We start from the raw sequence: 12,327 nt of genomic DNA, 5'->3' as shown, positions 1-12,327 counted from the left end.
AAATCGCGGATCAGCAAAATACAGATTTCACGGGCCCCATTGAAAAAATGCCAATTCTTATCCACAAATCAGGCAAGAATAGGGCATTTTCTAAAACCAGCACCAAGATCTGAATACTTTTGTAATTGCATGTAATTAAAAACTTAGCCACTGAGCTATTCAATAAAATGGATCTGTATAGCGCCACCTACTGCTTGTGGTTTTCCTTATTTTCTTTGTCCGTCTCACTGAGCTGGTCGCACACACTCAGTTTAAATCTTCAGCTGCCACCAGCCATATGTCTAGTTAGAATCTGTGGCAATTACAGGGAGAGAGCTGCGGCAGAAAGGACTCGCCCTCTGAGCTGCCAGGCTGTAGACAATCTAGCAGAGCAATTGGAGCAATGAATGGGGAGATCTCTGAATCCATGTGAGGTGCAGGGCTTTTTCTAACTTTCTTACAAAGGCATTGTCGTCTACTATATATTGTATGATTTTTACTTTGTACATCAATCATGGCATAATTCCTTATATATCGGTTTCTGGTTTTCATTGTATTAATTTTCAAAATGTCATGTTCTGTGTTATATTTAATAAATGATGGACATATAAATACATAACTTACATTTTCTTCTCAGGTTTGGCAAATCCCAGACTACACACCAGTGCGATCAATAACTGAACCTATTGTGACGCTGGAAGGTCACTCAAAGAGAGTGGGAATTATTACATGGCATCCCTCAACCCGCAATGTGTTACTGAGTGCAGGTAACCCCCTAATACTGACGAATGGCTGGCCCTACTGACCAGGCATGCATATTTACTGCAGGTGACCTATCCTGAGGATAGAAAGGTAAAGAAAAATTATGGCCAGAAAAAAAATTGAGCTTATAATCAATATTTGCCCTTAAAGGGGTTGGCCCATCTCAGACATTGGTGGTATATCACTAGGATATGTGATCAATGTCTGATAAGTGCGGGCCCCACCTCTGGGACCTGCACCTATCTCTAGAATGGAGCCTGCAAAGTGAAGGAGAGCAGACCCCACATGTATTTCCGCCCTCCATTCATTTCCATCGGAGTGGCAAAAATAGCCGAGCAGCACATTTGGCTATTTTCAGTAGTCCCATGGAAATGAGTGGGAAGTGCACCGTGCAAGTATGGCCACCACTCCATTTACTTCTGTGGGGCTGACGGAAATGGCCAAGCCGTAACTCGGCTATTTTCGGCAGTCCCATAGGAATGAATGGAGGGCAGTCGCACATGTTCCGTTTGCAGGATCCGTTCTGGAGATAGGTGTGGATCCCACCTCTGGAACCCGCACCTATCAGACACTGGTGGCATATTCTAGCAATATGCCACCAATGTATGAGATGGGCCAACCCCTTTAAGTTGAAAACAATCAACATTTTTTGTTTTTGCAAAATCACCCAGTCCTACTGCAGCTGCAACTAAGTGGATCTCACTGTATACACATTTATACAGCACCTAATTAGTTAAATGGGAGTTATTTTCATTGAGCTCCACCTATTGGTGACTGTACGCATCCAACGGTCTATCACTGAAAGACTGTGAAAAGGGAGCTCGACCCCTGTAAAGTTTAATGAAATAAATTAGCACAGAACTATTAATCTATTTAGATGAAAAAAATAATAATATTGATGCTCTAGAGTGGACATTCATTCAAATTCAAAGCCGATCTGGTATCTCAGAGCTCCTTCCAAATCTTTTCCATAACAGATGGAGGGATACTCAAGTCTAAATCAGAAATCTTCTGGAGCAAGATGTGCCAACTTTAACAGGCACAGGCCTCTTAGTAAATTTGAAACATCCTTGGGGCTCATGCACACGACCGCATGCCCTCCGGGACATAGGGTCCATGACCAGGCCATGTGTCCTGGAGCTGCATACATCGTGCGCATGGGATCTGCGGGACAATAGTCCCACGGGCGGCCCGATGTGCACAGCATCATAGTAACCTATGATTCTGTGCGCTACCGTGCGCACGATATATGCCTCTCCGGACCATATGTCTTGGAGGGCATACGGTCGTGTGCATAATCCCTTAGGAAGTCAATAAATCTGAAAAGCAAATCTGGCTTAGATTTGCACTATACTGTATGCTAATTTCTAGTATAAATTATCATACATTTTTGGGCAGCTGATTCCCCGCCCCATCCACTTAGCCCCATTCACTTTTTGGGAAAGAGGCGAGCACAGCAAAAATACTCAGAAAGTCAATCATTTATGCCCATGAGGCTACATGCAAATGACCGTATGTGTTTTGCGGTCCGCAAAAAAAACCTGATGAAATCTGTATGCCATCTGTTTTTTTTTTTTGCGGATCCATTATAACAATGCCTAAAATGGACAAGAATAGGACAAGTTCTATTTTGTTTTGTGGGGCTACAGAACGGACATACTGATGCGGACAGCAGACGGTGTGCTCTCCGCATTTTTTGCGGACCCATTGAAAGTTATAATTATACAAATTACAATTTAGAATGATCTATTCTACTGTATATTGTTATGTTATTTTTTTTACTTCTCCTTTACTGTTAGGCAGTGATAACATGCTCATTATCTGGAACGTGGGGACTGGTGAGGCACTTATTACTCTGGATGAGATGCATAGCGACCTCATCTACAATGTCTGTTGGAACTATAATGGAAGTCTCATCACCACTACCTGCAAAGATAAGAAATTACGTGTTATAGACCCTCGGAAGCAAGAAATAGTGGCTGTAAGTAATTCATATCCATTTTCCTCAGCCTTATGTCCCAGTCCTGAGATCACTACATTATGAGTTGTATTATACCTTCAGACCACAGCAAGAGCTGCTTAATACATCAGTCCCTTCCCTATTATTCACCTTAGAGTAACAGCCAAAGGTTTTGAGACTGACACAAAGTTTGGTTTTCACAAAGTGTGCTGCATCAGCGTTTTTAGATCTTTTCGTCAGATGTTTCTATGGTACACTGAACTACAATTATAACCATTTCTTAAGTTATTTTTACTTTTTTTGACAATTTCATCAAGTTTATAACTTTTCTTTTTTAAGATTTTTGCAAATCACTCTGCCATGCTGGATATCAACTTCTGGGCCTAATCCTAAACTGATGGCAACCTATTCTTGCGTGATCAGTGCTTGGAGTTTTATCAGAACTAGTGTTCATGCGCATGGCACAAAACACGGATACCTGCCATGTACATTCCGTATTTTGCTGAACGGAATGGCCGGCCCCTAATAGGACAGTCCTATCCTTGTCTGTGATGCAGACAATAATAGGACATGTTCTATTTTTTGCTGAACGGCCATGTGGACATACTGACACAGAATGCACACGGGCCGCAAAAAAAGGGAAGGGAAATGGAAGAAAATATGTTTGTGTGCATGAGCCCTTACTGTGTTTTAGATTGTCCACCCACATTTTGAGGACTGACCACAGGTTCTCAATGGGATTAAGATCTGGGGAGTTTCCTGGCCATGGACCCAAAATGTCAGTGTTTTGTTCACTAGTTATCACTTTTGCCTTGCCTAGTAACTTTGATATTTTTTTTTAATGTAATTGGATTGGTCTAAGTTTACCTTAGTTCCCTAGTTAATACTTTTGTATAGGTATTGAATTGCCTAGTAATTGCATGTTCTTTACTCCCCCAGGCATTTCAGTGGTGCGGCTAAAACAGCGTTGCTAGGTGTCCTCCGTCTCCTATCTTCTATATACAGGAGACGGAGGACGTAGTAGTGGGCAGTCCCGAACGCTGCGTGCGCGCTCCAGTCAGACCAGGATAGTGCCGATATTCGCAGTAAAAATTAGCGATAAACTACTCGGGAGGAAGAGGGCGTATTTAAGTCTGGAGAAAGCCGATTGGTTGGGGTGAGGCTGCGCATTCACGAGATGAGTCGAATGAATTCTGGGTAGTAAGGGAGGGAGGTCTTAGCTTTAGGGTAAGGGCATCGGCGGCCATCTTGAGAAGATAGTCAGAAAGAAGTCTTGTGAGGAGCGGTTGCTATGGATGGAATCTTATTAAACAAGTGGTATGTGAACACAATAATTAGTGATTATGGATTATATATGCAACAACATATATGAAAATTAACTTTTGAGTGAAAATATGACAGTTAATTGCCACCATTAAAACTGAAGCAGCAAACTTTGTGAAATCATAAATTTCTGTAAGTCCACTGTGCTTTCTCCATGTAAAATATGATGATTTACAATATTAATTGTTATTTATATTATTTATATGACCTACAGGTTATTTAAGGGATCTTTCAGGGAGATAATTAAAGAAACAGGCTTAAAAATAACAAAGAACCATGTACAGGGGTTCCTTGGGCCCACCAGAGGAAATTATTCTAGAAGACCAACCATTATTTCATCAATTAGACTCAATCATGTCTAATAGGTTTTGGATAAAAAAAAATAAACCCTAGTGGCAATAGATTGGCTCCAAAGGGCAGCCAAATGGGTTTTCCTTGGACCTTTGGGGCCCTCTGTGCCAGGATCATCTAGTGGGCCAGTTCAACCCTGGAAGCACTACTCCTTTCCACCTATCCCCTATATGTCGCTGCCGTTCTGGTCCAGTCCCTGCTGTTGTCCACTTCCTATTTCCAGATGGACGCACCAAAAATTCCAGGTAAGTTCTGCTTAGCCAGTCACTGACTGAAGTAGTTACCCACCTGAGCTAGTGATTGGCTGAGTGGGCTGTTCCTGACATTTCCAGTGTATCAAGCCAGGACAAGCAGTGGAGAGGAGGGCATGGCAGTGGCAGGGGATCGGTAGAGGTGAGTGGTGCTTATTTGTTAATTAATTTTCAACCCTTTAACACACTTTAAAAAAAAAGATCTGACTGGAAAACCCCTTTCGCACATTTTGATATTGTAATGTGGTGATTTCAGGGCTTTTGGATATGACAGTTGTGGTTTCATTTTGACCTGAATGAAAGGGTTTTTTGCATGTGCTGCTGTGGACAGTATGTTCTCCATAGGGATCTAATTAATGGTCATATCCAACATTAGACAATAAATGCTGAAGTAGATTTCCACCAATGCAGGTAGTTTTCTCCTTGCAGTTATATGATGAACTGTGGAGGAAATAACTGTCTGTTCTACTCCACTTTGTTCTGGGTGTTGGCAACTTGGTCATCTGTGGACCATTAAGGCTACGTTCACATTGGTGTTTGAAATTCTGGTATTCATGCAGCGGTATTTTGTCTGGCACAATGCTGGCATTCATGCTAGAAACCCAACAGACCCCATTATAGTGAATGGGATGTGTTGGTCACTAATAGTGTACAGCATATGCAGGATACGGCATTTCCAGTATTCCCTTCCTAAGCCGGAACAGAATACCAGAATTTCAAACACCAATGTGAATGCAGCCTTACTAATATAATTGTTCAGTGAGTGACCCTGGCCAGGAATACCCAAGCTTTTATCAGAAACTTACTGATAAAAGCCAAACTGGAGCGCATGAACTTCTTGATATGCTTTATTGGCTAATACACAAGGCAATGATTAGGGACGTCATGTTCGTTCTTGATCCTTGCCCGCTTAATAGCTACAATCATATACATATCATGTCCTCTGTATGGGGATGAATGATCACTACTGCGATCATTTATCTCTATATACAGGGAGATGTGCTGCCGACAAATGATGATTTTATGTGCCACATAAACAATGCATTTTGCCAGTTTGTTTGGTGAAGGTTGGCACAATTACATGGGGTGATTTTTAGGAATGAGCATTCGTATGAATGTTTGTTCCCAATAATTGTCCCAATGATCTGACTAAATAAATGAGCACTTATTGGCCTTTCTTGGTCTACTATTTATGTCAAACTGGCCGGTTTACTTTGTATATTATACAGGGCAATGATTGGGAACGACATGTTTGTTCTTGATCATTGCCCGCTTAATAGATACATTCATATACATATTATGTCCTCTGTATGGGGATGAATGATCACTACTACGATCATTCATCCCTATATACAGGGAGATGTGCTGCCGACAAATGATTTTATGTGCCCCATAAACAATGCATTTTGCTAGTTTGTTGGCACAATAACATGGGGTAATTATCAGCAACGAGCATTCGTATGAATGTTTGTTCCCAATAGTTGTCCCAATGATCTTCCCAAATAAATGACCACTTATTTATTGGCCTTTCATGGTCTACTATTTATGCATGAGCTTTTGATTGGCTCTTTAAAACAACCCACCAATCAAGAGCTCGAAATTATATGTAAGTCAGTTTTTTAGGTCAACTCCATTAAGGCACAGTTGTGATTACACTTTAGCTACATTGCATAGTCTGAGATGCGCTTTCGGTCTCATCATTGGAGACAGAGTAGGAGTGTCTCAGACTACCTCAGAGTCCCTGTAGGCTTTGTAGCTAAACTTTATTCTCAAATCACAGCTCTGTATTATTGGAGCTGAGATAAAAAACTGCCAAGGAGCAAGATCTGTAAGTCCAGACTTGCATGTCATTTTTGAGCTTCTTACTGAAGGGTTGCTTTAAGTTTTATTTAATTTCTTCATAGTGTGCATGCTATCTTCACGAGTTTCAAAGCCGTATACCCCTATTAGACCATTGAGGTTCACTATTATGCTAATTTATATGTCACAAACCATACAATTGCTAGTAGCATTATACACAGTCTTGGTACCACCTGCCACCACTGTTATCGCTATAATATGTCACTAGAATACCGGGGCTATTACCCTCTGTATGATTTTGTATATCCATATAATTGTAGCATACAGCAGTCAAGGCATTGACATATAGACACACATAGTGTCCTTCCACAGTACATGATTTTGCTTGATTTAGTACCCTTTTAATTCAGACAAGTATTAACCATTTGGAAGCTTGTTAGTTATGCTCTAAACTCTTGAAGGAACTTCTATTAAGTTAGTAACAAATAAAATGATTAGCCATTTGCACTTACCGAAGTGTGGATAACTGAGAATATGGAGTGATTCCCCCGTGTGACACTAATCTTCGTGCATGTTTGTGTTTTCAACTTGCTGTGGTGACCTTAACCTGCTAACCAAACTAGGAGAAAAGTGGAGCACATGAAGGGGCTCGGCCGATCAAGTCCATTTTTCTGTCTGATGGCAAAATATTCACCACCGGTTTCAGCAAGATGAGTGAAAGGCAGCTGGCTCTGTGGGATCCGGTATGAGAAGGTGTTCTGCATGTTTATTTATTATACCTATCTCTTTTTTATCTATTATACTGACTTCCTGAGGACTGCACAGATACTAAGGTGACCAAAAAAATGATATTTTATATTCCAATTAAAACAATCGGTAGATTGTATCATATTGGACAATTATATCTTTAACAGTTGGACGGTATAGTTTATAATATTTATTTTGGGTTATAACATAATTCTTTTTTTCTCTTTGCATATTATAACATAATGTGGTCTTCTGATGAAACATAAAAGCATGCTCCTTTTTCCAGAAAATGTATCGTCCTTGCTTAAAAGTTTCCAAGGCAAAAGGATCCCAACATTCAAATTCAATATTCACAGACAAATTTTCCAATGAAAAAAAAATAATCTGCAGAACGCTCTGCCACCCCAATGTTTGGGTGAGAATTGGACTCCTTATTGGTTCCTCAGAAGTTGGAAAATCTTTCTGCCATGTAACTGATTGCTCCCTGTTCGGAAAGGTTAATGAGCTAAGAGATTCAATAGAATAATTGGCCTGATTTTCTAGTTTGTTTGATGTCCATGCCATGTGGACGTTGGCAGAGATACCAGCAGTTTTTGGGTAGTTGACGCATCTACAGATCGTTTCATCCAGGGTCACCTTGGTAACTATAGCTGCAGAGAATTAGGAGCCAGTAACATACTGTCTTACGCTTCCTGCCAGGACAGTGAGCCTTTGTGTCTATAAAAAATGTTATGACCAATTTGTTTTCCACCTTACCTCCTCCCATTCACAGGAGAAACTTGCCCCCCATGAGGGGATGAGACCTATGCGAGCCATCTTTACCAGAGATGGAAATATCTTTACAACGGGCTTTACACGGATGAGTCAGAGAGAGCTGGGCTTATGGGACCCGGTAATGGCAGACATGGGAATTTGATTGCTATTGTCACTGTTTCCAAAGCATAAGGTCAAAAAATGTACCACTACCCTGCTAGTTAAATGAAACACTCAGAGACATGATGATTGATGGAGAACTAATATGAATGATTATTAAATTGCGCTGAGCAAATAATGTCTTACAAACAAACCCAACACAACGAAGAAAAGAGTGTTATAAAATGCAATTGTATTTAATTACTTCATAGTATATTGGGCTATGGGAAAGACATAGGCACCAGGTGTACTGAGAGTGTTAGGTTGTCAGATTTGCCCAATTAGTTTCAGTTTTCCCAACCCAAGGTCTTTCTTATTTGAAGTCCTATGGCCCAGAGCTCCCAGAGGTTCTTCAGCTTCAGCAACAACATGGAGTGGTGTCATGATCTGCCTCATTCTATGGATTTTCTGTTATATCATATAGATGCATAATAGTGACCCGTTTATATAGAGGATGAGGATGGTCATAACATTTCATCCTAGTACAGACAATTTCTTGATCTGCATAAAGCAGTAGACTGCCACATCCTAGGACCCCAGATAAATAAGGTTAAAGGTGTTTCATGGGAGACTAAAGGCGGGTTTAGACTGCACGATGGCTTGTGTAAGGGAGTTGCCCAGAACTTAAAGGGGTTTTCTGGGATTTTAATATTAATGACCTATCCTCAGGATAGGTCATCAATATCAGATCGGTGGGGGTCAGACTCCTAGCACCCCCACTGATCAGATGGTTTAACGGGTTGTGGTTCATGAACTAGCATTGCGGCCTCTTCATGGTTTACACAGCGCCACCCATTACATAGCAGTTGTGTTTGGTATTGCAGCTCAATCCAATTTACTTGAATGTGTCTGAGCGCAGAAAGGCCATGTGACAATGGATGTGAGGTGACAGCGAAGAAGAAACCACAGCTTATTGGAGAGAGAAGCCAGGACTTGGAACCCCAATGATCAGATGTTGATGACCCAATCTGAGGACTGTTCATCAGTGTCTGTCATAGTTAATAGTGCTCTTCATAGATAACTATATACAGTATCTACTTCTGAGGGAGATAGCCATTCCATATTCTAAAATGATCTTATGCTATCAGTAGATAATAGCAGTGCAAATTCTGGCTTTACAATGCAGTGTGTCAGCATGGTGTCCGTGGATATGTTAGATCATGCAGCAATGCATGATACGTATGTCAACGTTAACCATTAACACTTAGGCCCCTTTCACACGAGCGAGTTTTCCGCGCGGATGCGTTGCGGGAGGTGAACGCATTGCATCCGCACGGAATCCTGACCCATTCATTTCTATGGGGCTGTTCACATGAGCGGTGATTTTCACGCATCACTTGTGCGTTGCGTGAAAATCGCAGCATGCTCCTCTTTGTGCGTTTTTCACGTAACGCAAGCCCCATAGAAATTAATGGGGTTGCGTGAAAATCGCAAGCATCCGCAAACAAGTGCGGATGCGGTGCGATTTTCACGCATGGTTGCTAGGAGACGATCGGGATGGAGACCCGATCATTATTATTTTCCCTTATAACATGGTTATAAGGGAAAATAATAGCATTCTGAATACAGAATGCATAGTAAAACAGCGCTGGAGGGGTTAAAAAAAAAAATCATTTAATTCACCTTAGTCCACTTGTTTGCGATGCCGGCATCTCCTTCTGTCCCCTTTACTGAATAGGACCTGTGGTAAGCATTAATTATAGGTCAAGGACCTTTGATGACGTCACTCCGGTCATCACATGGTACGTCACATGATCTTTTACCATGGTGATTCACCATGGTAAAAGATCATGTGACGTACCATGTGATGACCGGAATGATGTCACCACAGGTCCTGTTACTGCACAGAGATCAGATGAAGCCAGAAGGAGATGCCGGGCCGCGAACAAGTGGACTAAGGTGAGATACATTTTTTTAATTTATTTTTTAACCCCTCCAGCGATGTTTTACTATGTATTCTGTATTCAGAATGCTATTATTTTCCCTTATTAAATATGTTATAAGGGAAAATAATACTATTTACAGAACACCGATCCCAAGCCCGAACTTCTGTGAAGAAGTTCGGGTTTGGGTACCAAACACGTGCGATTTTTCTCACGCGAGTGCAAAACGCATTACAATGTTTTGCACTCGCGAGGAAAAATCGCGGGTGTTCCCGCAACGCACCTGCACATTTTCCCGCAACGCCCGTGTGAAAGAGGCCTTATATTTAAAGTATATGAAACTAAATAAAACAAATAACCTGTAATATTACATTTATGATTTTTTGTGCAGCAGGTGAACTGTTTTTTTTTTTATATTTTGAGTCGCACAATAAAAAAAAAAAATCAATGAATGAATGTTACTGTATCTTAAAGAATATAAATGTATCCATTGTATATACTGTACAATCTTATTGTATTTGCGCTGTATGCTGCAAGTATACCTATAGCTGAAGCAGCCATAGTGCCAGCTGTAGGGCACAGAGACCAGGGGGGTCTATTCAGATGCAGTGACCATGTTTGTTTTTTGAAAAGTGGAAAATTAACTTTTTGCTATGTGGACTCATTTTAATGTAGACGATCTGATATTTGGCAATACCACCTATCCTCTGGCTTGCCAAAAATAGTTATACTGCTCTGGAGGCTCATCCTTGACTTTGATATGGGGGCTTAGTAATACCCTTTACCACAGGGTGCACATAAAGTTACAAAGTGCACCTATGTAATACTTTCATACAGTACACCATCTTTAGGCAGGACCAGCAGGATCCATAGTATTAAACCTGGCATATGGCCTGGTAGGGATGATCCTGCTTATTAAAACAATACCTGGATGGCAAAAATCAATTTTGCTGTTCCAGTGAAAGAATTTTCTTCTATATATATATATATATATATATATGAATTAGGGCTTCAGTGCACCGAGGGCCGGGGTCTAGCCCTTCAGCTCTTCTATTCTCCATGCCCCCTCCACTTGACTGACAGGCCCAGGCATCAGTGTCTGCTTGCCTGACCCTGTGGTAGCGAGCCGGTGCTGTGTGCCACAGTTTTGGTGCATGCACAGTGCATCAGCTTCCGCTCAACAGACGCTTACTGCGTAAGCACAGAAATTGTGGTGAGACCTCTACTGTGAATGTAGAGGGTCATCTCTAAATATATAATTGACGTAACTCGTAGATATGCTTCATTATAAGTCAGTTGTAATGCAGTGACTCAGAGAGGTTATGGCACTGCTGAAATAAAGTGATATCTCTTGTGCACGGGTTTGCATTTTTGCTTATTATATTTTTTCTAGAACATATAATTTTTTTTTTCGAATTGATAATATTTCGGCACTAGCAAAGCAACTTTTCCAAACCTTTTGTAATCAATAATGGTCAACAGAGTATCAGAACAACAGATACAAATTATAGGGGTTTTCCCATAATTAAAACCTATCAAGTATCCACAAGATAGGTCTGATTGATGGGGAGGGAAGGGGGGGGGGTCCAAGGAACTGATGGAAATAGCTGATGATTGCTTGACAGTCCCATCCCTTCAGTCCCCTAGACAGTAAATGGAGCGGTGGTCACGCAATGGAAGTACTTTTACATTCACATAGGGTACCCCATTCTTTTGATCGGTGGGGGTCCCAGCAGTCGGACTCAGTCAGACAGCTATCACCTTTTGGATAGGTGATAAGTTTTGGTAATGGAAAAATCCATTTACTTGCCTCCTTAAGTCATATTCCACAGGCTATACCATAAATGTCTAATAGGTGCTAGTTCCACCTCCAGAACCCTGACCTACCTTGAGAATAGGGCTCTATCTCGTATCACAGGGAATGAGAAGTATCTGCACATCCTCGGCTCTATCCATTTACTTTTATGGGAGTTTCAACAGTAGCAAAGTAAGCAAGCCCAGTAAGTTAATGGAGAGGCCCGAGCATCCGCGGCCATTTCTACGTTCCTGTGTGTGTGTACTCATTCTGCTTTGCTATTGTGCAGGTTTACAACCAAATAATTTCTTTCATGTTTTTACTGGATTTGTGCTGACATAACCCCTCTACTGTCTAGAGTAACTTCGAAGAACCTATTGCCTTACAAGAAATGGACACCAGCAATGGAGTATTGCTTCCTTTCTATGACCCTGACTCCAGTGTAGTCTACCTCTGTGGCAAGGTACGTATGTACATACACATTTAGTTTCAGTTCATGGGATAGTATGTGGTCGCAAATGTCAGTACTTAATCTATCCCCCACTGGCGTACGCCTCTTAGTTT

The 12,327-nt window shown here is 41.2% G+C and overlaps 1 protein-coding gene across 2 annotated transcripts in view; it reads left to right on the top strand.

Moving 5' to 3' along the window:
• CORO6 (coronin 6) overlaps nt 1–12,327 on the top strand; it is a 149,595-nt gene that overhangs the window by 124,328 nt on the left and 12,940 nt on the right. The window contains exons 4-7 of one of the 2 annotated variants that reach the window (XM_040423451.1): nt 617–746; nt 2,541–2,722; nt 7,050–7,169; nt 12,122–12,226. In XM_040423451.1, the coding sequence (XP_040279385.1) occupies nt 617–746; nt 2,541–2,722; nt 7,050–7,169; nt 12,122–12,226 (537 nt within the window). Of the gene's footprint in view, nt 1–616; nt 747–2,540; nt 2,723–7,049; nt 7,170–7,945; nt 8,066–12,121; nt 12,227–12,327 lie in introns of both variants that reach the window. The other variant, XM_040423449.1, reaches the window with a different exon arrangement.

This window comes from Bufo bufo, chromosome 3 (assembly GCF_905171765.1).
Source record: "Bufo bufo chromosome 3, aBufBuf1.1, whole genome shotgun sequence".
Taxonomy (NCBI): domain Eukaryota; kingdom Metazoa; phylum Chordata; class Amphibia; order Anura; family Bufonidae; genus Bufo; species Bufo bufo.
The sequence above is the reverse complement of the archived record's forward strand: the minus strand, read 5'-3'. Positions and strand labels throughout refer to the sequence as shown.